The sequence below is a fragment of the Mytilus edulis genome, chromosome 10, assembly GCF_963676685.1.
Source record: "Mytilus edulis chromosome 10, xbMytEdul2.2, whole genome shotgun sequence".
Classification (NCBI taxonomy): Eukaryota; Metazoa; Mollusca; class Bivalvia; order Mytilida; family Mytilidae; genus Mytilus; species Mytilus edulis.
Window position 1 is genome coordinate 50,311,143 of NC_092353.1, and position 27,871 is coordinate 50,339,013.

Below are 27,871 nucleotides of genomic sequence, written 5' to 3' on the forward strand. Positions count from 1 at the left end.
TCTATTTTTAGCCATGGTGGCCATGTTTTTGGACGAAACTGAAAATAAAACACAAAGTTTATTCTAGATACCCTAAGGATCATTCAGCTTAAGTTTGATTGGAATTGGTTCAGTAGTTTCAGAGGAGAAGATTTTTGAAATATACTGACCTACTTTAGAAACGCAACACTAGATTATTTGTGTATTATTTTTGAATGAATGTGTCCCCGTCAAAAGTAATGACTGCATGTTACAAACGCCAAAATAATTGTCAGAAAGGTCAACAAATTCTGTCTGACATGTTTTGGGTTCTGTTTTACACCTTCTGGTTTTGCATTTGTTCAACCCATTAATTGGTTTTGGCAATAATGCGGTTGGAACTTGAGGGCTTATAAGGTTTTCCTTCAGTCGATTCTTTGGCAATTCAGTTGATGGGAAACATTTATGGCATGCATCTGTACTCAATGGCACTCGGCAATTTGATTAGCAGTTGACGTTGCGGTCGTAAACATGTCTGGCAAATGACGTGTGTAATCAAATTCTGTTGACGTTTCATTGTCTCTAAATGTTTATCTGTTCATTGATGGCCAGCAACAAATCTTGTCTATTTGTATCGTTGTCGGAACGACAGTAAGACGAGTTTCTGAAGTCATACAGTATGGTTGCAGCACGTTTATGTTTTAATGTTTGCAGTATTCTCAAGGGGTAATTCAGTTTTTTGTTTCTCAGTCTTGGCAAAATGGAGACGCAACATTTTTAAACTGGTTTAAGTGAGGCAGAGGATTGAAAGAACTGTTTCACAAAGCAAAACAACTGAAACAATCTTTCATGGGTCCACACTTTCGCTTTAAGAAAGTCGTGCGACTTCAAAAATTCGGTATGTTCAATAACCACAGGTAAGTCCGATTTTGATTTTTTGTACGGAGAAAGAAGTATGATAAGCATGCAAAGTAGTTGTAAGAAAATCAAACAAGATTTGGTAAAAAAAAATCAACAAACTGAGTGTTGCGTTTCTAAAGTCGTTCAGTATAGTTTACACCACACGGACGACGACGACGGACAACGACAACGGACGCCAAGTGATGGCTAAAGCTCACAGTTCCTTTGGAACTGTGAGCTAAAAAGGGGGGGGGGGTCAAAATAACGTTTTCAGATAAAGTGTTATAAATCTGTCTTTTTTTCATTTTAGATACTTATTTAATATCCAGATGTTGTGGTTAAAATATTTAAAAAATGACACTTCTTAAAATCTTACATTGACAATAATTGCAGGTTTGGGAGCAGTTTTCCATAATGTTCCATTATATCTGTAATGATAAATGCATTTTTGTAAATATGATACAATACTATTTATCAGCCAGGGTATTATGATTAGGACCGGTGACCACCCAATGCTCATTTTACTAAGAAATTGTTTTTTTCAGACTTTGGATATTTTGACCAGCTGATTTTGAGTTTAATATGATCTCCCCTTTTTGTTGGAAAACGCAGAATAGCACTTGATGATCAAAAGCATTCAAGGATAAAGAAAGAGGGTCGATGTTGCCAGTAGATTCAATTTTTTCATGTGGGGGATAATTTTTCATGCATGTTAAACTCTTAAATAACAGTATGAATTTTCAATTGTTATGTGCCTCTAACAAAATTATCATGATAGTGTGTACAACACTTTTAAAATACTAATAAAATATTAATGTTTTGTTTAATTTTCAATTTTCAGGACATTTAATTCATGAAATTCGTTATTCAAACTCTATGATCATAACCATCTGATTTTGTCCCTTTTAGTGAAAAAAATGTTCATTTTCAAATTACTGAAGTTGTTTACATAGCAGAATTTTTTTAAGGAAGAAGTAAATTTATAAATATGTCATATTTCTTTTTTTTATTTTCTTGTATACTTTGTTCTTATATTCTGCTGTTGAAAACCTTTATCCAGGTTATGGGGAGTGTTGGGTCACCTCTAAAATGTTAAACTCAGTCAAATTATTTATGTGCCTCTCCCAAGTAGTGAACAAGGTATTCAGTGCTTGTTGTTTGTTGCTGTGTATCATTTTTGTTTAGTGCATAAATCAGGCCATTATAGTTTTCTTGTTTAAATAGTTATACATTTGTCATTTTAGGGCCTTTTATAGTTTACAATGTAGTATGGGTTTTGCGCATTATTGAAGGTCGTATGAAGACGTATAAGTAATTGTTTTTATGAATTTGGTCCCTGATGGAGAGGTGTCTCATTGGCAATCATACCACATTTTCTTCTTATTATATATTTAGTCCATACCTTTACAAAGAAATGGCACAATAAATATGTACCTCTTTACAGTTGTCTTTTAAAAACAATTGTGTGTTATGTGAGAACTGGTAATATTTTTGATTGTGTAAGTGCATATATGGTGATAGGGAATTACAAAATAGGTAGTAATGAAATAAAAATCTATCATGCTTTCATGCATCCAGAAATGTTTCTTCCATACAGTTTGCATTGACAGTTAACAAGTCTATCATACCAAAGAATTGCCTCCCTTTGTAAAAAAATATAACTTTTGAAACATGTTTATGACTTATAATACGCAGAAGTTTATTTATCGCAACAGCATGTGTATTATATTGTTATGCATGATAGTTATGTAATAAATCTCATGATAATTTATTTGAATAAAAATTGTTTTGTTTAAAAAAATATTGTTTAAACTAACATGAATTTGTTCAACCCCAATCACTCTCCCAGTTATAATTTAAGCATATATTAAGCTTACAAGCCAGAACAACAAATGTATATAAGAGTTAAATGAGCTTTGAAACATGCAGATGATGATTTTCTTATATGGTTTGACACAAATTTCAATTAAATTGTTTGTAACTTTATTGTGACCAAACTGCAAGAAAATTCAAAACACCATCATTATAATAACTGCATACTTTTTCTAAATACACCTGACTATTAACACTTTCTTGAAGTTCATATAAAAATCCATATATGGATACATCATGTCTTTGCAAATATTGCTTTTTCTCTCCAGGAATCCAAATGGCTGACACAAAAGGGTCTCCACCAATAGAAAAACAGTTAACATATGCAGGAGCTAAGTTTTTACTAGAATTTTTTCCAAGTTCAAAAACAAAGTTTTCCATAGTTATTTGCAACCAGGATACAAAATTTGATTTCTTTTCTTTGTCAAAAACAGATGAAACAAATAAAGTATCAACTTTCCCTGCAACTGATTGAGTTCTCATTGTGAAGCCACTATTTTTCATTTTTTTCATTCTTATAAGATGTTGAGCAGCATCCAAGTTTAAACAAATCTCTTGCTGTACTTTTAAATGACTTTCTCTTATTCCAATTATATAATAGATGTCATTTTCATAACAATATGACTCCAACATATAAATATATGCATTACATAAATTACAGTCTTCAATCAGATGATAAATATTTTCTATATTTTTGTTGATGAAAACAAGATGTCTGCTTGTTGATTTTTTCCAGATGGCATTCACACATAGTGATCCTTTATATTCAGTCATGTCCACATGTGACAAGCAATAATCTGTGAATGATTTTATGCAAGTCTGTAAGGTATCTAATGGTAACAATAAATAAACAATTTGCTCCTCTGAATGAACAACAAATTCATTATTTGAAAGAGACTTGGTCCATAATGGTAGATGTAAAATTTTTGACAGGCCATACTTCATTAGCCCATCTAGGTCCATATCTTTGGCCCAAGTATTGAAAAACAAGGCCCAGCTTAGTCCAGATTTATGACAATGAACAGTTGTTGATGTCCCTTCCATGGCTCCTGTATGACCCCAACTTAGTCCACTATTTTGAACATCAATTCCTAATCCATACCACTGGTCTCCGAACTCATAACTCGGCTTTTCAATCATAAGTCTGAAAAATTCTTCTGAAACTAATGGTCCATTGTCACTGCAAGAATATATTGAAAAAATATAACAGATTGACATTTTAACACAATTTCTAGCAAAAATGCAGAGGGATGGGGGTAAAGTTCCAAGAAAAAGTTAAGGGGGAACAGACTGAAAATGTATAAAACCAAGATTACTTGTATGTGTTCATAAGACACAATATCCAGCCCACACTACTGGTAGATCTCATTTCCATTTTCAATATACTACAAAATTCAGGGTCAAAAGACTCAAAACCTATTAAATTTGGCATATATTTTGATAATTTTGCATAACTAGAGGCTCTTAAGAGCCTGTGTCGTTCACCTTGGTCTATGTGCATATTAAACAAAGGACACAGATGGATTCATGACAAAATTGTGTTTGAGTGATGGTGATGTGTTTGTAGATCTTACTTAACTGAACATTCTTGCTACTTACAATTTTCTCTATGCATAATTAACTTGGCCCTTTAGTTACAGAGGAAAATATTTTGTAAAAATTTACCAAAATTTACCTAATAAATGAAAATTGTCATCTATCGACAGAACGTGTTAATTTTACTCGAAGTATCGCCGTTTGACGAAAGTTACTAACAGAAGAGAGACAACTTGAAGTGATAATTAGAATAACATTGTGGACTACATTTATTTTAATTTAAATGGTGCATATGGTTTAAAATTATGCAACAACAATAACCCTCAATAGCAGACAGACATAGAAAGGATCTCGTGAGTTTCAAATTGATCAATGGAGTGGGGAATCCAGAGCAACCATTCAATCTGATACCCCTTCAAGTCAAGAAAAATATATGCATGCGCAAAATTACCTAAACAAACCCTAGACTTGTGATTTGTAGCAAGGACGTATATTAAATGTTATTGCTGTTCTTTATGGAAGTAAAATATCGAATATCAGTTACATAACGGTGACATATAAGAAAACTCCACTTCAGTTCTTATATGACAGAATTAGATTTATTGATCGGAATTCAGAGAACTCTCGCATGTTATCAAAACTGGGGAATTCCCTCTGACGTGTTTCTAATTTTATAAAAACACTTAACATAAATACTGCTTAAATCTGAATTTCCGTGTTCTTAAAAACAAGCATACAAGTCGAGGGAAATATTGAAACATGAAGATTATGAGAAGAACTTATAGGACAGTTGTTTAAATTCAATCCTTTTGTTTTTTATACCATTTAAAGCAAGACAATCTCAAGAAACTGAGATGTTCCTTGGTGTTTAGAATAAAACGGTTGACGTGAGGGCATGGCCCTGAGTCAATGGTATAAGTCTACAGATTGCTTAAAAGCAATCGTATCCCAAAAATTACCAATTAGGGGGACAGCAACCTAACAACCAGTTGTCCAATTCATCTGAAAATTTCAGGGCAGATAGATCTTGACTTGATAAACACTTTGACCCCAAGTCAGAATTGCTCTAAGAGCTTTGGTTTTAGAGTTATAAGCCAAAATCTACATTTTACCCCTATGCCATGGCGGGTATCTTGGTTGGTTGGCCGAGTCACCAGACACATTTTTTAAACTAGATATCACAATGATGATTGTGGCCAAGTTTGGTTAAATTTGGCCCAGTAGTTTCAGAGGAGAAATTTTTGTAAAAGTTTATGGACGACAGATGCCAAGTGATGAGAAAAGCTCACATGGCCCATTGAGCCAGTAGAGCTAAAAATGAACATGCGTATAATTAATTAGTTTGAAGTTGATATGACTACTTTTTGAATTGAGACAGACCTACTAGTGGGTGAATAGACAGACTGATGCACAGAGAAGGACATAATGCTTTGATAAGTGCATGAAGATTTCTAACAGATATTTTTTTACTGATTTTGAAAGAAAAAAAAAATCTGACCTGTAAATTTACTGAAAATGTATATTCTCTATCATATATCCTGTCTTATTTGGAACTTTGTGTCAACATGGTATAAACCACATTCCTTTCTATATATAGAATCTAAAGATCTAATTTGAATAAAAACATCCAGGTGACAACTTGTGGTAATATATAACCCAGAGCTAACTCCTGTCACATAGAATAATTTGTTGCATAAGGAGAGGGTACACATTACTAGGGTAGAAATTGACAAACCCTGGAAGTCTTAAAGCTTATTCAGAGTATAATCCTCATGCATCATAACATGGATGCATGAATGAGGTTTGTATTGTTAAGATATCATTATATACCAATTTTTTTCATTTCTAGACTTTATGAATTGAATTTTTGCTCTCCTTTCTAAATTTATACTGAATCATGAGAAAATCTCCAAAATTAAGATCCTTTAATATGGAAAATGAAATATTCTTTTCTTTTATATTTTATATACAGATTTTGAAATTGAGTATATAGAAAGTAGTCAAACTACCTTAGCCTTCTGTTATATATACGGAGTCATTTCTTAAAATATGTTATTACATATCGTAAACGTAATAATACAGACAGACGCATACTTTTACCCTGATACTTGACTTGATAAGTGTCGGACTTATGGGTTGTCGGAGTATTGGGCTGTCGCAGCAATGGGTTGTCGGACTAATGGGTTGTCGGACCAATGGGCTGTCGGACTAATGGGCTGTCGGAATAATGGGCTGTCGGAATAATGGTGTGTAACCGAATCTAGAAGAGTGCTTAGACAGCTATAATTATTTGTAACTATCACAAGGAACTATAAATAAATCCTTTTACATAAAATAGCAAAAAAATGAGTGTAAAGTAAGATAAGATTGTTTTGCTTGTAATTCTTTCACAATACCTGTTAATTTGATTGAAGAATGCCAAAAGTTCAACAACTGACATAACTAAACCACCATAGGATTCAGTTCCCTCCATCTTAAATCCTCCATACTGAGCTGGCACATACCCTTCTCCTTCAAACACAGATGGCTCCAATATATTCTCACGGTTGTTAAAATATTTTACCTGTAAATACATTTTAAATTTATTAACTGCAATTCAAATTTTAATCAAAACATTTGGCATAGTCACAAAATTCCATGCCTAAATTTTTCTCTTAGTTATGTCCCTTTCTATAAAGTATTCCATATTTGTGGAATAAGTGTGCAATATTTCTGAATACAATTTCCTTTCAAGTTTGCCATGTTTAAAACAGCTATACATAGTATTGTTGTCATGTTAAAAGTCTTGTCGTACATATAATGTGTTCAAGTCATGGTGGATTATCAATATATATTTCCTCAGATAGAATTTCCTTATAATTTGCCAAAATGGTCAAAATTAAGTAGGGTCACTGTGCTATCTTACAACCTACAAATCATCCAAAATTGTCCCAATTTGTATTGATTAATCATGAAAAAAAACTTGTTTTTTAAAAGAAATCTAGACTATGAGACAGAATTTTGAAATAAATTGTGAATAGATAGGTTTTATAGTATGCTTTTAGAAAATAAAAAAATAAAAAATCATGTTACCAAACTTGTTTTCTTCCTAAAAGTAAAAATTAAAAATACTCTTATTCCAGTAAAAAATATGTTTCTAAAAGAGTTATCTGCCCTTATATGACTAAGTTGAAAAACTGAAACAAACAAACACTATTGAGTATTTATTAAAACAATCTATATATATAATGCCATAGATCACATATTTTCTTTAAAATGAAAGTCTTACATATTAATTGCCAATCTGTCTAAATATTTGCAGACTAAGCAAAGAACTAGACAGATTGTGCACTGCAATTTTACAATCCAATATAGATGAATATTGTTTATTGTAACACAATCATGCAATATATATTACTTTTATCTCAAATAATACCCATTTTTACAAGTGAAATAATTATATAGAAGAGGATATGATTGGGGTTTACAGAATAGGGAGAAAATATTATAGAAAATTGTGATAAAAAATAAAGATTTCATGAAAATAAACAAACATTAAAAAGAAAAGAGAAAAATGGCTAAGAACATAAACAATACAATTTTGAAGGACTTCCTATTTCAGACCCACATGGAAAGTCCTTGAAGGATTCTGGTAATAAATACAATATTATTAACAATTTCCCTTGATAATAATTCTCATAGTAATAAGATGTAATATGAAATTGTTTTAGAGGCAAGTGATTATAATCGTGATAATAACTGCGTAATATCAAAAAGATGCAGGCCATTCGTGTTAATATTAGAAACTAATATTTTAGATGAATCAAATTTATTGCACCATTATTAAACTGTCCATAATCTAGTTTGTTTGTATTTCAACCGACATCTAATATTGGATACCATAAAATAAGAAATATGACAAGTCTTTTATAGACGATACCATCTGGCGTATAAAATGACTAGTTTCAGGTATCATTGATGAGATTATTGAACTTTATTCATATTTTACATGACACCACCCACATAAACAAATAAAAATAATCACAATAATTACTATAGTTATCCAGATAAATAAAACAAACATGGTCACCCTGGAAGGTCACTTCTTCTTTACTAATTATGATTGAGTTTATGTTATTTATGTAAAACAAGGGTTATTTCAGGTAAAAATCTTTAAAAAATTAAAATGAGGTTTTTGTTTACATTTTATCAGGTGAAAATCACAGAAATAAAATTGAAAATAAAAGGTATAAGCGAAGGTATAAGGAATGTGTTAAAGACACCAACACAACCAAAGAAGCAGAATAGACCAGTCCAATGAGTCTTCAACTCAGTAAGAAAATCCTGCACACTGAGGATTACTGAGCAAGGCTTCAGTTGACCCCTACAAAATGTGTATTAGTTTAGCAAATGAATTCTTACAAAAGAAAAAAACATAAATAAAAAGCATAAGAACTTGCCTCCAAAGAATAAGCATCAATCTGTTTAGCATATCCTGGAAGAACATTGAATGGTCTACAAATTTCTTGGATATAGTTTATGTATGGCATGCCAGTCACCTCTTTTATCACTTTACCAAGGATTAAGTAACCAAGATTAGAATATGCATGTCTTTTACCTGTAAAAATATAAACAAAGTTTATATACTTTGGCTTGCAAATTATCAATCCTTGGTTTTTTATCTGCCATGCAGCCAGTTATATGACGCAGACCTGATAAATAAAACAAATGTTGTAGTCCTTAGCCACACAAACTAAAACACTTTTATTGAACCATGTTAAAATATCAGATCCCAAATTGGTAACATTCAGAAAAAAAAACCATGGAGGCTGTACTCTGAGGGGCTTACATCCATCTTGTTTGACATCTATTTTTTTATGAGACACCTACCGATTTAATCTAAACTTTAAACTGTAAAACTATATACCAGGTGTAAACTGTAATTTCCTGGACAACATATATCTAATAAGAGCTTCATCACTGTATAGATCATCATTCTGTTTCTTACGCAACTTCCAAAACACAGCATCTCCAACTTGGTCCCTGTCCCATCCCCCAGAATGCTGCAGTAAATGTCTCACAGTTATTTTCAAGAGCCTTTTATCACCTTTACCAGATGGTTTATATTTCTTCAAAATACCATTCTGACCAAATATTTTCTGGTCCAGTTTCAATTCCCCATCTTCTACTAACTTTAGAATGCCCACTGCTGTAATAGTCTTGCTGATACTGGCTAGCCTAAATAATGATGATGACAGTGCGTTTAGTCCAGAATTAGCAAGACCATATCCTTGTGTGTATATGAGGTTGCCATGGAAACAGATTGCAAGAGAGCCACCAGTAATGTCCTGTTGTTGCATGAAGTCTACAATGATCTGGTCTAATTGATAATAGGCTTCAGGTGTTCCTTCGTTTGGAGATATCTGCACTAAAATAATAAAAATACTTCAGCATATAAGTCAATTTATCTTAGAATCCTAATAAGCTAGGCAAATTTCCAAATCTTATTATACCTTTACATAAAAAAGAAAAACCATAAATTAAAATATATACTGTGGATTCATTTATTTTTGTTGGTACCAATTTTCGTGGTTTGAGAAAAACTTGCATATTCGTGGATATTCAATTTCGTGGTTTTGACAAAGTATGCATGTATTCTTTTAGAAAGTTTGCAATTCATTGAATATTTAAATTTTTGGTTTCCCAGTAACCACGAATTCCATGAAAATTGGTATCCAACGAATAATAATGAATCCACAGCAGTAGAAGTGGTTGTCTAAGGGAAACTAATAAAAAGGGCTATCTCTTTTGTCCTGTACAAATTTGGTGCTAGTGGCAGACATTTTATTTTCTTTGGTTACATCTTCTGACATCAGACTCAGACTTCTCTTGAACTGAATTTTAATGTGCGTATTGTTGTGCGTTTACTTTTCTGCATTGGCTAGAGGTATAGGGGGAGGGTTGAGATCTCACAAACATGTTTAACCCTGCCGCATGTATGCGCCTGTCCCAAGTCAGGAGCCTCTGGCCTTTGTTAGTCTTGTATTATTTTAACTTTTAGTTTCTTGTGTACAATTTGGAGTCTAGTATGGCGTTCATTACTGAATTAGTATATATTTGTTTAGGGGCCAGCTGAAGGAAGCCTCTGGGTGCGGGAATTTCTCGTTGCATTGAAGACCTGTTGGTGACCTTCTGCTGTTGTCTGCTCTATGGTCGGGTTGTTGTCTCTTTGGCACATTTCCCATTTCCATTCTCAATTTTATTTGAAAGTATATGGTTAATTTATTTACAAATTTCCAAGACTCTATGTTTAAGAGCTTGACATATTGTATATCAAGTATTAATGTTAAAGGTTTGAGTTGCTGTCTTATTAACAATATAGCATAAATCTTCTTATTTTATTCAATCTGAATAGGTCTTCTTTGGAAAAAGATAAAATATACTAACATCTGTCAAATTGTTACATTACTTGTTACTGACAAGTTGTCAGCACAAGTCTCAAAAATCAAATTCTATTCCTTCATTAAAATTTCCGCTGTAAATATAAAAATATAGAGATGTGATATGATTGTCAATGAGACACTACTAAATGTGAGCAGTTATAGGTTACTTAGGCCTTTAACAATGAGCAAATCCCATTCCCTTCTATAGAATAGCTTTATAAATGACGGATTATACCTGATCTAACACTATAAGTATGATCCATTTATCCTCTCCTTATCAAGTTGGCATTAATATATCTATAGGTTTGGGATATCTTTGGGTCAGCACACACTCATTCAGTCTAATTAATAATTTAAACAAAAACCTGAAAAATAGATAAAGATAATTTTATACTGGTAATTCATTTCATAAAATTATGTGATCTTATAATGTAACCAATGTTAATAAATTTTCATATTTCAAGGAAACTAAAAGTACTTTTAATTTCATTATCACTGGGGTAAAGCTGATGACCGTAACTGCATTGACGGTCATCCCAAGATGTCGGATGAAAAATTAGGTCAGTTTCTGTATTGTCTGTTAAAGTGTTTCTATATCATTGTTTCTTTACAAATCATACAATGAAACGATGTAAATTTATAAAAGAATCACTCGGAAATCACTAATTACTTCTGAGAAATGTGCATGAAACGGGAAATTCGATTTGAAAAAATCGCCAAGATGACCGTAAATCACAATCGAGATGACCGTAACAGAATCAGCGATTCATAACAAGGCTGACCGTAACTGCTATTAAGATGACCGTAATTTGTAAATGATGACCGTAACTTTTAAAGGATGACCGTAACTTTTAAAGGATGACCCTCAATTCTAAGAAATATCCGTAATTATATAACTATCTTTTTGTATCAAATGATTGCCAAAAGACATGCAAATGAACAGGAAGGGAAAACATGCCACAAAAGCGCGATAAAATGACACCTTACAAGCATAATAAAAAAAAAATGGGGTGCACAGCCTTCAACTGCTCGACAAAAGATTTTTGTTTGTTTCTGGGATTCCTTTTAATGACATATAATAAATACACATTTTTAAAAATGTCAAAAAATTGCATGTACACCCATTGATATTATATCGTCTTTCATTTTGTCGTGCAAATAAAATAACAGAAATATTTTGAAAATATCATTCGAATAAACTAGTGAAGGTGAGCTCCAGCAAAGTAGATCCTTAAAATAGTATTGTACGAAAAGCGTATTACAAGGCGGAACGTTGTCAATTTGTATATATACAGAAATGTTATTCATACAGTCAGGATTCTACTTCTTCAAAATTATCTCCCCATTACGCCAGTTCATGCTCACAATCGTAGAAATGGAAGCCATTGTAGGGATGACGCTCTGCCAATTTTGCTCTTGAAAACTGATAAATTTATCCACATAGCACCATTATGATCGATCGTTATATGTCAGTTATATTTTAAAAGACAAATGTATCTACTAGCTAATGAGAATTAGTTAATGATCTTGTCTGCATTGATTCAACTTAAAAATATTGTCTGTTCGGATGTCAGATGGAATTTTTGAAAATTCTTAAGCATTTAAAAAAATTCTAATTAAATATTTCGTGGAAGGGCAGACTAAACATTTTTAGTTGTTGAAGATTATAAACCCTAGTTATCACACACAAGAAAATCATAATTTTTCGAAGATATCCATTTTCATCATCCAAATTAAAAGACTGTCGTCAAGTACTTTTAGAAAAAATAGCTATTCGAACACACCTACTCTGTTTTTGTGATTCATTAGATAGGTATCTCACTTGACCCATATATTTCATCTTTTCGTACTGTCATTTTTTTACGTTATAAAGTCAACCTGTAGCTTTGATATATAATAATGAAAGAATCTGAAGCGAGATGCTATATAAAATACTCTTGCTTTGTACGTTTTAAAGACAAAATATACACCCCCAAACATGCCTTAACATAAAAAAATGCACTCGATTTTTCTCTTTTCGATACAATCGTTACCTGTTTTGGGGAATTTTTTCTTGATTCACATAATGGAAGGGCAGACACGAAAATTTCTGAACTAAAAGATTGATATGTTCTCCGTCCGTGATAAAAAAAAATCGGAGGTTATGCATTTTCTACCTCCAACTATAGATACTATATATAAAAAAGAAGATGTGGTATTATTGCCAATGAGACAACTATCCAGAAAAGACCAAAATGACACAAACATTAACAACTATAAGTAACCGTAAGGCCTTCAACAATGAGCAAAGCCCATACCGTATAGTCAGCTATAAAAGGCCCCGATAAGAACCATGTCGTCGACTTGATATCTTATTGTTTTGCATTACTATGTAATAGATACATTAAAAACTTATGCAAATGGTGTTTTTAAAATAAGAAAATTGTCGTTTTATTTGTTTCTATTAACTTTTTAAAATTTTGTTACTATATCAAACATTACAGTTAACATTTATCGCTTTCTCGATAAACACAGAGCTTCGATTCTTTTGTTCTATTTCAAAAGTGTTTCCGCCTGCATATATCAAGACAAATTAAGATTTTAATCTGCTTCCTCTGGAACCATACACATGGGCTCCATTACCAAATATTCGTATGTATTATTAATGTTTTTAATGCTCCATTTATTGGCATTATGTTTTTCTGGTCTGTGCGTACGTTCGTTCGTTCGACTGTTTGTTTGTCCGTTTGTCCAGCTTCAAGTTAAAAAAAAAATTGAAACTTAGTACACATTTTCCCTATGGTATGATCTTTTTAATTCTAAAGCCAAATTTTAACGTCGATATCAATAAATATTTCATTGTTTACGAGAAATATGCAATTTACTATCATTGTTATAAATCCTATATATGGCCAATTATATTATAGTTCAAAACAAGAGGCTGTCACAACGACAGCAAACCGGATTTATTAATATTTATTTGTGTCCTGGCAATATCACAAGAACCATTACTGATGAATGGTGAAAGTGAAAATCGTCAATATCAAATTTGACCTCAATTTTGTCATCAGTATCAACATCTTAAAATTTGAAAAGCTTAGATTGAATGGTTCATGAGTAAATGTAACAACGTAAATGGAAACGCCATTTCACAATCTTTCAAGAACCATAACTCCTGAACGGTAAAAATCAAAATCTTCATTATTGAACTTGACCTCCATTTTGTCACCAGTAACAACATATTGAAATTTGGGAAGCTTAGGTAGAACATTTCATGCGTAAATGCACGGACACGACTGGAAACTCCATTTTTCAATCTTTCAAGAACCATAACTCTTGAACGGTAAAAGTCAAAATCGCCATTATTGAACTTGACCTTCATTTAGTTGTTAGTAACAACATATTAAAATTTTAAAAGCTTTGGTTGAACGGTTATGAGTAAATGCATGGACAACATTTGATTGTCGCCCGCCCGCCCGCCCGCCCGCCGTACATCCCCAAATCAATAACCGACATTTTTGTCACAAAAATCCGGTTAAAAAGAAATTTATGAAACATATTTATATCCGCTAACCCATCCCTTATTGAGATCGACAAACTCAACAAAAAAGCTTTGAATACAATACGGATATTTCTTAGAATTGATGGTCATCCTATAAAAGTTACGGTCGTCCTATATAAATTACAGTCAGTCTTTACAAATTACGGTCATCCTTTACAAGTTACGGTCATCTTTTTACCAATTACGGTCATCCTTGTTTTATGTTACGGTCATCTTGAAAATATTTTGATTATGATTTACGGTCATCTTAACGACTTTTTCAAATCGAATTTCCCGTTTCATAAAATGGGCCAGGGAGTTTTTAAAGTAAATACTCAGGTCCAATGTCTTAATAGTGATGTGAGCTGCTTGTACAATGTTGTATGGATGGTTATATTATGCAGCGCGAAAAAAAAAAAATAGGGAGATAGTTGTTACAACTTGAGACTTGAAAGTAGTGACTATTTGTGTTAGGGATGATTTTCTTTGGCTCAATAAGTTAGAGTGCTGCCCTTGGATCCCAAGATTGAGGGTTCAGTACATGTAGTACATGTTCCATCTTTGTATTATTTTCACAATAGGAATTTTTTTCTGTGTGCCAATTTAGTGTATAACAGCTGAGAGCATGAATTTCCTTTGTCTCTACTGGAACCTCTATGTTTCAAGACAACAGGTTAACAGACTGAGCTAAAGAAGTACTTCCTTAGCTGAGGACAACCGCTTATGTCTGACTTAGTATCGCTACCACATTAACTAAGGAGAGCAATCCTATCCCAAAAGTAAATGTGCCATTTGATTTTTGTATTGTTAACTATGGGTTTGGATGGGTTAAACGATTAAAGAATAATGCCCTTAAAAAATGAAGATTAGAGAATAATGGGCAAAAAAAATGAAGATAAGAGAAAAAAAGGGGTTAATTTTTGGAAGATTAGAGAAAAAAGGGCTTATTCTTTTAAAGATTAGAGAAAAAGGGGTGAAAATGTCACTGTAGTATCATCAATTGACATAATTAAACCATTGACTTTCCTGCAGTCCCTGCATAAACCATATAATTTTTATTGTAAAATGTAAGTCCCTTCATTTCGTATATGTACCCCCAGTATAAATTTAGAGAGATTAGAGATCATTAGAAATGTATTGAAATATTAGCTAGCTATACTAGGCTATTAAATTTTTTTAATTATGACTGTTTGTCCAAGGCATTCAATAATCAGTGTGTGTGTTCCTTCCTATTACTTAGTGTCTGTTTATCCTTAAATTCCACAAGATTTTCATTTTTGCATCAGTCTTGGAGTCAACGAAGATTCTGTCCCTAACATTATCGTCCTGGATTTTGAACTTTCAATTGCCCACAGGTTTCTTTCCCCTTTCAGTTTGTGTGTACTTACATGTACATCTGTCATAACGGTGATCATGATAACCCATAACACCTAAGGAAGCAATGTAATATTACATTTGTACAGAGAAAAAATGACTATGGACGGTGATATATGTGTTGATTGGATAATTTACTATCAACCAAACATTTGTCCTTGCAATAAAAAAAACGTTAAAAACATGTGAAAAGGGAGACAACAAACACAGCAAACAAATTCCTACAATGTGATGAAGGGAAGAGTTAGAGGGTCACTCACATGTTTAACATGTTTAATGTTAATACAAAGATGTTAGTAATTTTGGCTCTTCTTAGTAGTCTATTCTAATATTTAACAACTTTATAACTGTATTGTTATATTATATAGAATCTTCATTTGACATATATTTAATAATTGATTAAACTAAGATTTTGAATTTATTGTTCTAAGCTTGCTTAAATTGTGCAAGGATTTGATTAATTTTTAGTAAAGAAATAATGTTCATATATATAGTTACATATTTAATATTTGATGTTTTAAAGGATGTAATTTATTTATGTAGCAAAAAGTGTACCATTTTCAGATTTTGTTCATTTCATTTGATATGTAACGTCACGCTACCGGGCAAATTGCACCTATTCAATATAAGAGGGTAGTAATGCCCTTTACCGTCAGGCATCAAATGGCCATTTTCAGATACCATTAGCGTCAAATTAGTTAAACTTTTAGTGTGATTCGTCAAACTATCCTTAACGTGATTCATCAGAAGACTTAAATAATTTTCATTACCTCATCATTTTTGGGAAAAACTTAACGTGATTCGTGAAAATTGGTTATTTTTTTTTAACGTCTAAAAGAAAGTGTACATTTTATCGTCATGCACCAAAAATTACCATTAATGTCATTTGGCAAGAATTTTTACCGTCATGAAGGTACCCCCATTACCACCCTCATATAAACAGCCTAAAAATTCTTAAAAGTTTTCTTTGAGACTAAACAGTTTGTATTTTGATTATTTGACATTATACACGTCTTACAAAATAGTTGTAATTATTCAAATATACATTAAATGTTCACAGTTCATATCAGCAGATGAAGCTTTCATGGGAAAAGGATAATATACGAAAACACTGCCATGCGACGTTCTCAAAAAGTCATCTTTTAAAAATGAAAAAAAAAAATGTTATAAGCATCCATTTAAAAAAAAAATTAACAGTGAGCATGTATTAATGTCAAATTGTTCTAAATATTTGAAAAAATAAAACAAAACATCTGTTATTTGATTTTAATGATGTGAATGTAAGCATGGATGTAATTTGGGTACTCCTCATTATGGTTTCATGGATAGTTTGGACATTGGCAGATCCAGGGGGGGGGGGGGGTTCTGGGGGTTGGAATCCCCCTTTTTTTTTGGCCGATCAATGCATTTGAATGGGAGCATATAGTTGGAACCCCCCTTTACTCTAGGTTGTGAACCCCCCCTTTTTAAAATGGCTGGATCCGCCCCTGTTGGAGGTTGATTCAAACCCATTTTTTTACGACTCAATATGGATTTAAAAAAAATTGGTGTACCTATATAATAAAGAAGGATACGGCTACAAAATAAACACAGAATGGAATTTTTTTTCTTGATCATTAAATAGGGTGAAATAACTGTCAAAATAGGTGCAATTTGGATACTGTCACGTTACATGATTTAACAGCATTATTTTTCCTGATACATTTGTATACTACTGAGTGCTAATTTTAATACATAGTGAAATATGATCAAACATTTAATGATCTTTTATATCATAGTAAAACTTTCCTACAAAATCAATTCAGTTTCAAACTACTATAAAAGTAGTGGAAATTGACATGTGCAATCTTTCTGCTGATAAAAAAAACCCACTTTTTTTTCTGAAAATGTTTGTATGATTTATAGAGCCATATGATATCATTCAGTCATAAATTTTGAAGAGCTTAACTCTTCAAACAGTGATGGTTTTGAGAGGTTTCATTTTGTTTAAATATGAACTCTAGAATGATATATATATACATTTTTGTGAAATTGGTGACCTATAGAAAAACAACTTTATAAATAAATTTTCTCTCTAAAATAAAGATATCTTCATATTTTTCAATAAACACTGTTAAAGTCAGACTGTCCCTCTCATAGACTCAATGTATAAAAAAAAAAAGGTAAAATAAAAAAAAAATTCCCACCTGCCTACCCTACTTTGTTCAAATATGAAATAGGATCGATATATAAACACACTTATTATTTTTTTTTTTTGCCTTAGTAGTCTTGAACATTGAAACTAAAGATTGGGACACTGCTTATTTTTAGTGTTTCGTACAGGTTGGCGGTCATTGTGCAACACAATTTAACATAAAACCCTATTCGAAAAACAGAGAACTTTTTTGTCTGAAAACACTGTGTAGTATCCACACTGATCTATGTCTACACTTATATATTCAAAAAATCAAATCAAATGAAAAAACGCAGAAACGGAGAAAAATCATTATTTAAGGATAATTAATGTTAAGGAGTTGATTTCCTATTGAGGAATCATAACGAGCGTATGACGTTTGCACCGATTTTTTAAATTTTCATTCTTTCATTTCCTCCGATTTCATTTTTTCATTTGCACCGATTTTATATTTGCTCCTAATTGCATTTACAGTTAAACATATATGAGTAAGTACTGGCCATACATTTTGGAAGGTCAGTTCAAATGATCGCAATTTAAGCTAGAGTTATACATTCATTTATAACGAGAAATTAAGGGATACCAATTTTTGTCAATTAAGGAAATTTGCATAATTTCTTGTGCTTGAAATTTGTATTAAATTCCATGTTTTTTCTGTATTGTAATGTTTTGAGTGGTGCATAACACTTTCCATACAATGTATTTTGTATAGATAGTGTTGTGCACGGCACAGTGCATTCTATTGAAAATGTACTATCTTCTTTGTACATGTTGTAATAGGTAGTGTTGTGCGCCGCACTGAACATTAAAATACAGAATAAACATTGATTTTTTTTAAAGATCTCAAGCACAAGTTTAGCAAATTCCATAATTAATAATAATTCCAAGTTGAAATAATAGCCTGTTAATTGTTAATAATATTAAAATTTTGTGAGTATAAAAAAATGTAAAATAAATATATGTATTCTCCTTTTCTGTTCTATTCTGTTCTTTTTGTTTATCATCACTCTTTTCTGTAAATTGTTGAACATGTTGAACCGATCTATTATCTAGTGCAGCAAGGTAAATTGTTTTATGTGATTTCCCACCGACCCATTACAAAAGTATATAATATGTTTATATATTTGAGCACTTAAATGTTTTTGTGAAAACATTTTGCTTTTCATCATGATAATGTGTTTCAAGTGGTTGTTTTTATTGATAAACATTATATGCTCTGTTCAATTTGATTAATTAAAAGATGATTTCTAAAAATCAAAGTCATTTGGTAGAGTGGGCAATTAAAACCCTTGGTGGAGATTTATCCATTATTGATTGAATTTTCACAGTTTATGTTTTACACACCTAAGTATTATTATATAATTAATGATTGTAGATTGAAAGATAAAGTGACATTTGATTTTTGAACTAGATATTTTCTTTTTCTTTTGAAAGATTTCATTAAAGCATGAAGAGATAACTGATAAAATGGATTGGAATTTGTCCCACTGCCAGAGGAAAAGATATTGTGGATGAATGTGTTTTAATAGGTAAGGTCAGTTTTATTTTGATAATTTTTTTTTCTGTAAAAGAAAAATGAGAAAGTATGAATTTTAGGTTAAAATACTTGTTTTGATATTTCAAAATTAATATGAACATATTAAAGGAATATATATGTAACTAGTTTTTTAACCAATTATGTATCTGAGATATTAGCGATTTACATTTCACATCAGAAGTATAATTGAGGGGGGGTAGGAGGGGTCCTGATCCCGAAATCCCGGCCTTAAAAACATGAAATCCCGAGGTCCCGAATTTAAATAAAGTTAAATCCCGGATCCCGAAATTTGAAAAAAAGAATTCCCGGATCCCGAAGGGGTAAATCCCGAAATCCCGAGCTTAAAAACACCCGATCCCGGAGTCCCGATAAAGGTCCTATCCCCCCTCATAATTCAACACAATATGAGCCTGACATAAGATCACATAATGACTTTGTAAAGAAATAGACATATAATACTACAAAGATACATTGTATTATATATGTCATTCTTGCAAAAACAAAGTAAGTAAAAAATGATAAGATATCATTATTGAAAAATTATGACGTAAACAAATATTTGTATTGTCTGGGATTATTATAGTTAGTATAATAGTCCCAGGTATTGTGGAAACTGATCCCAATCTGATTTTGAACATGCAAACTAACTTGGAAAATTGATAAAAAAGGAAGAAAAAAATATGCATCAATTAAGTTATATTAGAATTTATTTTTTTTACAATTTTTAGCTCATACATTTCATTTAGAACAGCTCAAACATCTTTAGAAAATCTTTTATACTTAAAGCTGTTAAACCTAGAAAACTGAGACAATAATCAAAAGAAAAGGATGTTTTTTTCTTGGCCAGGTATTTAAATCCCTATGGTTAATTAATTGGAAATCTTTGATTATACAAATTTAAATTATTCATTGATCTGCAATGAGCATCATTACTTGCCTTAAGTAAGTAGACATAGCTATTTCATTTCATTTAATTACAAGGAATAATCTTAGCTCTATTCCCTGGAGGATTATAATACCTGCAGGAAAGTGCTGACTGATATTGGTTACCTCCCCTTTTTTTAAATCAATACTTAAAATTGGTATAACAAATATAACAACACGTTTGTTGTATCACGTATCTGTTATTATCAATGAGCAGGGTAGAAAGTAGGACAAAAAGATACAAAGCTTGGATTTTTAATTATGTAGGTGAACGAAAAGGTAATTGACTTTATAATGTTGTAGGAGTGTTAGTTATCAGTGGTCAGTTATCGTGGTCACTTATAATCAATTATGGACATTATTTCATTCTGTATTTTCATTTTCTTTCAATGATAATTTATCTGCTTTTGTACATAATTGGCATTTATATTGAATAATTAAACTTAAACAGGTGAATAAGTGGTTTATATTTTGCTGGTGTAAAAATGACATTTGAACAGGGTGTCAGTTTAGTATATTGTTTTTACCTACATGTACCCTTTTTATAAAGGTAATTTATTATTGATATCTGTGGTTAAAATTTGACTATTACTATAAACATAAAATGATAAGAATAGCGTTAAATATATTTAATATTTAAAGCATTGAATGAAACATTAGATTTATATGGCAAAAAATGTAGTTAAAAATTGATTTTTTTTTATTGAAACACATAAATGTTAAGCCATATATGTGTTTGATTTATCTATAAATTTGGAACTTTTTTATTTTATATATCAATAAAAAAATTCAAATTTATAAATATGTCAAAAATTACATTTATAGATTTGAATTTATTGACTGAAATATATATAATAATTTTTTTTTTTATTTGCAAAATACACCCATATGGGTCAAGCAAACACAAATACAACATTTAATACAGACAGTGAAGAATTACAAATATAAACATAAAAAAAAAAACATAGTTATAAATATATACGTTAAGATTTTATGCACTGCATTGGTGGTAGATCTTCTTCTATGGAGTTTTTGTAGGTGTCTTTCCTGGTGATCAGCTTCATCTGATAATTGACCTATAGTACTTTGTTTTCCTTAGATGTTGCTTTGCAGGTGTTCTTTAAAGTTGTGAGATTTTTTTTAAGTGTTAAGTGTGTTATATAGGTTTTCTTATTTGTAAACCGTGGCAGATCAGTGGCGGATCCAGAACTTTTCCTTAGGGGGGCCGCTCCAGTCATGCTTCAATGATTCCCTATATAATCAACCACATTTTTCCCACAAAAGGGGGGGGGGGGGGGCAGGCCCCCAGGCCCCCCTGGATCTGCCTATGCAGATTATTCAGATAATAATGTAAAAGTACATGATACATATAATTTTATATTCATTGTTGAAGCCAATAAGAGATAAAATGGCTTCAAATTATTTCAGGTAAAAATTTCAAGGATAAAAAATGAATAAAGGTAGATAAACGAATGAATCTGAATGTCCATCACAAATATGGAGATTAAATGATGCTCCCTGATAGCCCAATGTCAATAATTAATAAAAGTAGCCTAAACTGAATTATTAGTCAAATGAATTAAACATTTAAACAAAAAGATAAAGCTATTACAGATTTTTCAAAAGTGATATATTTGAAATCCCCATAAATTCAAATACTTTGAGTTGTGGCCCCTTTTTAAGAAAAACATGACTCCATGTGGTCTAAATACTTTAAAATTGCATTCATAGGAGTAAATAACAAATTTGAACACATTTTATACTCATTCAAAACCATATATATTCCAATTTAGTACAGTAATTACAGGATTAGGTATTCATTAGGTTCTCTTTTGCTTAAAACCCCCATGGAGATTTTAAAAAGTTGGCAAGTATGATACATGTATTATTAGTTACACAGTGTGCAATTGTCCTAATACAAGAATTTATCGGGTCTATAAAATTCATATCAGGTGAGGCTAGGCCAAACCTGATACATTCTGTATTAGGACAATTGCAAACTGTAATGAATTTATCCTGATTTTGTTAAATATTACAAATTCATATATTAAAATTCAATTATTAGGACAATATCAACCAAATATATTAAGACATTAAATCCAAAACTCTGAAAATCAAAATATTAGACAATAAAGTAAATAAAACAATATTACTTGAAATAGGTCAATGGTTTAAGGGAGATAATTCCAATTGACGTAATAAAAAATTTTACTGAAATTTATGAGGACAATATCAGCCATTCAAATTGCAAAAAATTACTCTTAAACATTATAAATAACCATACAGATATACTTATTTACTTCTGGATGATCGAGAAATGTTTTAATTATTAACTCTTTTTAATTAGTTATTAAAAAAGATAATTTAAGATACATTTAGTTTCTGTTTTTAACAGGTAATGGTGACTTTGTGAAGTGGAAATCTGGGAACAGTACATTGTATATTTAATGTCAATATATGTTCCTGTGGTAATATGATGTGAATTTTTGTCAGAATAAATCAACACAGATAGCATAATTTAAGTAAGGTAGGTATTTTGTAATATATTTGCACTGGATGATAGACAAAATACCAAGTAGATTGATACCCCCCCCCCCCTTTTCAATCTTTATCAAATTCGAAAACCAGGTTTTTAACTTAAAATATTGCTAGTTTTTAGAATTTGACTAATTGTCATGATCTACTTCTGATTTATTGATTGAAATATATTTGTAATAAATTACATATAAAGGAAAGAGATTTAGAAGTCTGTAGTTACTCTCATTGTTGAAGGGTCTAACACAAGGGTGCTCATTTCAAATTCAGCTTTTTGAATTTTTTCCCACTTCGTAAAATGTTAATCTTTTTTTCAGTGAACTACTCTTTTTCATTCCTATATTTCTATATTCCGTATCCTCAATGTTTTTCACCCTCTTAATCCAACCTCCTCAGTAACTAGAATAATGCAGTTATTATATTCTGCTGATCTTTGATGGCTGTATTTCGCATGGGAGAAAATCAGACATGGATAGAATTGATCTTACACTCTACATCCCAAATCCCAAAAGCCTTTTAACCACTTCATAATTTATGAACAATTTACTTTATATTCTAGCTTTGGAACAGTAGCTTATAGGTCCTTTTAATATTTTTTTTAACAATTTCCGCAAATTATTAAACAACTTTTATGAGCTATGGTTCCACAGAGGCGGATTTAAGGGGGGGGGGCCCAGGGGGCCCGGGCCCCCCCTTTTTGGGAAAAAATTTGGTTGCTTATATAGGGAATAACTGAAGCGTGACTGGAGCGGGCCCCCTCTTAGGTCAGTCAGTGGGCCCCCACTTATGAAATTTCTGGATCCGCCACTGTTCCACAACTACTTTTACTCATGTTATCATTTATTACAGTAATTTTATATATACATGCTACATTGTTATCATTACAAGTATAAATGTATATAGGATAACACTATGTAAGTTGATTAAACTTGTGTCTGATCCTATTTGTATCCTTGATCAAATAAGATAGTCATAAACTGAGCAGACTGAAGGTAAATAAATGTTTTCTTATTTTGTCTTTATTCGTATTTAGCTTTTATCAAATATTTATGAATTTTCACATACTTTGATGAATTTATCCCTTAAGTCCTGCATGTCTTTAAATAACTTATCTATTTTAAAAGACCAGATGAAGTATTTAGTAATGTTTTTTTTCATTGAAAATATGCATGTGAAAATATTCCATGACAATTGTTTAGTGTGGCTATAGAAGATATTGTGGATTTATTTGTATAATGATGCCAATTTTCATGGATTTAAGAAGACAGAATTAAAGGACCCCCCATCAGGACCTTCATAGAATTGAGAGATATTGATGATTTCATGTTCTGAGAATTTCTCATATATTTACTAGGTTTTAAACACCTGAATAATAAGAAGATGTGGTATGATTTTCAATGAGACATCTTTCCACCCGAGACCCAATAACATACTGTGAATTTATTATTATTCGTTGGATACCAATTTTCGTGTATTTCGTAGGTACAGGTGAATTTTAATGTTCAAAGAAATACAAACTTCTATAAAGTTGTATCTGTTTGGCAGAACCACAACATTACATATCCACAAAATGCATGTTTCTGCAATCCACGGAAATTGATGCCCACGAAAATAAATGAATCCACAGTACTAGTTTTCAGCTATAAGTCAAGGTTAGTTGTAAATACATTTGATGATGAAATATTACAGGTTCTAGTTTCTTCGCTGGTCGATTGCCTTTGACCTAATCAATGTTGAACCTGTTATCAGAAATGTACTCTTTTATAGTGTTTATTATTAGATATTTATACAAATTATCAAGTTGCTTTATTATGTTAAAGTTAATCGGTAAATATCGTATTTCTGATATCATACTCTTAATCAGGAAGTAATAAATTGAAAAAAAGAAAAAGTCGATTTATCGACTGGGTTATAAAACTATAATTGCTAAAGTCCTTGGAGAAAATATCAGATTAAACTAATTAAATATGCTAATTTTACTTATTTATCTTATAAGTAATTCTGTTTTAAAATCATGGACATATTCTATTATAATATTAATTACAGACAAATGTGTTAATTCAAATTCTTTCTGATATATCACATATAAATAAAATAAAATAAAATCTTGAAATATTTCAATAAGGTTAAAATAGCAATACGTAATTTTTAGTACATGTACAAGTTTTAATGTCTTGTCACTGTGAAAGCATTTTATTAAATATTCCCAAACCCCTTTTTTGATGTACAAGATCACAAAAACTATTTGTATTTATATATTTATCTGTATTTTTTTTTAATAAAAATACTAAAAACTTTTAATTATTTATTTTATTGAATTTCATGGAAATCATGGGGTTCAAAGAAAGATTTACTTAATTTACTGTAATGCTTAAAAAAGTACATACATGTATCTTTTGATTTATTTGTAGGAAACTTTGGTGGCCATGCCTTTTGTATAATTATTTAAAAATATTCCAAAACTCCAGGTTCCATGTACCAGACACAAAATCTTTATATTGTTCAGTTTATTTATTGTAAAAACTGAAACTTAAATAAAGATACCCCAACAATTAAATGTATATATTAATGAAATTCATTGAAATCCTAGGGTTAAAAAAATGATTTGAATAACTATATTACTGCTAATATAAAAAAAAAGAATATCTGGAATGATTTCCAATTAGAAAACTTTCCACAAGAGATCAAATGACATAGAAAATTAACAACTATAGGTCGCCATACGGCCTTCGACAATGAGTAAAACCCATACCACGTAGTCAGCTATAAAAGCTATAAATCTATATTGTCTGATTTTGATTTTGTTTTTAATTTGCAGATAATGGGAAACTTTGGCGGCCATGCTTTACCAGGATCTTTCTTCATTGTTTTTTCATTATGGTGGACAGTGCAGATGTTTAACAGATATTACACATCCCTACGCAGAAACACACGATTCACTTCTACTCCTACCTACCCATGTACTTGTCTATGTGGCCGCTTCAGAGATTTTCCGATTGAATCCATAGGCAAAATATTATTAGTAGTTGTTGGATTTTCCTTAGAAATATATACTGGATACAATTTCTATGTTCATAAATTCACCACTCCTGGAAATGCTCAGCATGCTACAATGTTTTTCTTTTTTGGAATGAGTGGCGTGATAGATTTTCTTGTATATTTAAAAGCACCTATACCTAAAGATTTGGATTATGTTATAGTCCTTATAGCTTTAAGTGTTGAAGCTTTATTATTTCATTTCCATCTTCATGGACGAAATGAACTGAATGTACAAGTACATACGTTACTTATATACGCAATTATCTTAAATTTAATCGGGGTTATTTTAGAAATGAAATATCGTCACAATGTTCTAGCCGCGCTTTCTCGAGCCTATTTCTTTCTTGTTCAAGGGACTTGGTTTTGGCAAATAGGGTTTGTACTGTACAATCCTAACCCATATGCGGAAAAATGGAAACCAGATGATCATGTGGAATTCACTTTTGTGACCATGTACTTCACTTGGCATTGTGGGATCAATTTTTTAATAATGTTCGCAATTGGTAGTTGTGTTGCTTTTTATCAAAAGAGATTTCATACAAACAGAGAAGATGATATCTGTATGAAGAGATTAATTCATACTGGAACCAATGGACAAACATTAATTTCAATGGGAGACAGTGACGATAGTGATATAGAGTACCAGAAACCAGTTGTCAGATGATACTTGAATAATACAGAGAAGAATAATTTATACCATGATATCAGTTAAGCATTCGGCTAATTTGTCCACAGTCATTATACTGGCGATTCATTTATTTTCGTGGGTACCAATTTTAGTTGTTCAAGGAAAACTTGCATATTCGTGGATATTTAACTGCTTGGTTTTGGCTAGGTCTGTATAAATTCCTATAGAAAATTTGCAGTTTGTTGACTATTTAAATTCGTGGTTTTCTTGTACAACATGAAAGCCTTGAAAATTGGTATCAAACGAAGATTAATGAATCCACAGTATTTACATAATCTGCACTTATGAAAATCTTGTAGACATATTCAATATTTGTAATTGTCATTTATTTTTTCAACTATCGGTAGTCAGAGGTGGATTTAGGAAGAGGTAGGGGACCAAGTCCCCCCCTTTTTTGTGGGAACAATTTGGCTGTTATTTAAGAGTAACACTCCCCCTCTTAGGCAGTCAATAGGCCCCCTCTTATGAAAATATCAGGATCCGTCAATGCATGGAAGTATTATATTGACAATATAATACTTCCATGGTCAATGTATATAATGTAAAACACTGCGTAAACAATCACTAGTCAGTCAATCAATTATATAGAGCGTGATATACTCCTCATTGCAATGTTACAAGGCTGCATCTGTTAGATTAATATCTAAGTACTATTAGAAAATTAGTCTCCATCTTGTTTAATGTACGATAAATTTCCAATTATTTGTAGTATTACTTAGTGCAATTTTTCTGTCGGGTATTGCAAAATACTGTTTCTTTTATAATCAATAATAGGTATGTATATATACAAACATTTTTACATCCTATTTATTTGTACTTATTCAGGAGTTTATATATATTATGTTTTTATTATATTTACAAAAAAAAATCCATGCTTTTTATTTATTTTTATTCAAAAGTTTATAAACATTTACATATGAACAGATTTTTTGTTATATTTAAATTTAATGTATAAAGTTTGATAATTTTTCTTCATTTCATATGTTGAGGTTAAATTTGTTGACCCAATTCCATGTTATATTATATGTGGCAACCAAAATTAGTTCTGCTTTTGGACACTCCCTTGTCATGTCATTATCTGTTCATGTTCATGTTATGTCATCCATTATGTTCACAGAACTTGTTCATTATACATTCCTTTGTTGAATTATATTTATTGAGTTATCACCCCTTATGAGGAAAAATGCATAATTTTCTTCATTTAGATAAAATGTTCAGTTTGTTTTGCAATTGTTGTACCATTTAGTATGTGATAGATATTAAAGTATATTTTTTATTAAGATGTTTAACTATTTATAGACTTAGTAATTGCTCGTATTGTGTTTAGGAATATTTTTACACACCTTGGTAATATTCATAGCCAGGCAAATTTGATTGATTCTGTTGTTTTATG

The 27,871-nt window shown here is 31.2% G+C and overlaps 2 protein-coding genes across 5 annotated transcripts; one reads left to right on the forward strand and one right to left on the reverse strand.

The window, feature by feature from the left end:
- Positions 1–2,824: 2,824 nt before the first annotated feature.
- LOC139491410 (uncharacterized) lies at positions 2,825–15,568 on the reverse strand. 2 transcript variants are annotated; one of them, XM_071279089.1, is made up of 6 exons: positions 15,445–15,568; positions 10,924–11,053; positions 9,173–9,673; positions 8,706–8,863; positions 6,663–6,829; positions 2,825–3,874 (listed from the first exon to the last, which is right to left on the reverse strand). In XM_071279089.1, exons 2-6 carry the CDS (start codon positions 10,949–10,951, stop codon positions 2,842–2,844), a joined length of 1,887 nt encoding a protein of 628 aa, XP_071135190.1. In that variant the 5' UTR covers positions 10,952–11,053; positions 15,445–15,568; the 3' UTR covers positions 2,825–2,841. The 2 variants fall into 2 exon arrangements, with proteins under 2 accessions (XP_071135190.1, XP_071135189.1); XM_071279088.1 differs by having other exon boundaries at positions 2,825–3,910.
- A 41-nt stretch (positions 15,569–15,609) lies between these two features.
- LOC139491411 (transmembrane protein 45B-like) lies at positions 15,610–27,758 on the forward strand. 3 transcript variants are annotated; one of them, XM_071279090.1, is made up of 4 exons: positions 15,610–15,874; positions 19,190–19,284; positions 22,612–22,743; positions 25,570–27,758. In XM_071279090.1, exon 4 carries the CDS (start codon positions 25,573–25,575, stop codon positions 26,452–26,454), a length of 882 nt encoding a protein of 293 aa, XP_071135191.1. In that variant the 5' UTR covers positions 15,610–15,874; positions 19,190–19,284; positions 22,612–22,743; positions 25,570–25,572; the 3' UTR covers positions 26,455–27,758. The 3 variants fall into 3 exon arrangements, with proteins under 3 accessions (XP_071135191.1, XP_071135192.1, XP_071135193.1); XM_071279091.1 differs by lacking the exons at positions 15,610–15,874; positions 19,190–19,284 and adding an exon at positions 20,178–20,495; XM_071279092.1 differs by lacking the exons at positions 15,610–15,874; positions 19,190–19,284; positions 22,612–22,743 and adding an exon at positions 24,270–24,403.
- The last annotated feature ends 113 nt before the right edge of the window (positions 27,759–27,871 follow it).

Bases quoted from the DNA above. Each gene is read 5' to 3' on its own strand.
- LOC139491410 (XM_071279088.1), bottom strand. From the start codon at position 10,951: ATGGATCATACTTATAGTGTTAGATCAG. The intron at 9,674-10,923 runs GTATAATCCGTC...TTATTATTTTAG, and splicing joins TACTTATAGTGTTAGATCAG to TGCAGATATCTCCAAACGAA. The intron at 3,911-6,662 runs GTATTGTGAAAG...ATATTCTTGCAG, and splicing joins TTCTTCAATCAAATTAACAG to TGACAATGGACCATTAGTTT.
- LOC139491411 (XM_071279090.1), top strand. From the start codon at position 25,573: ATGGGAAACTTTGGCGGCCATGCTTTACCAGGATCTTTCTTCATTGTT.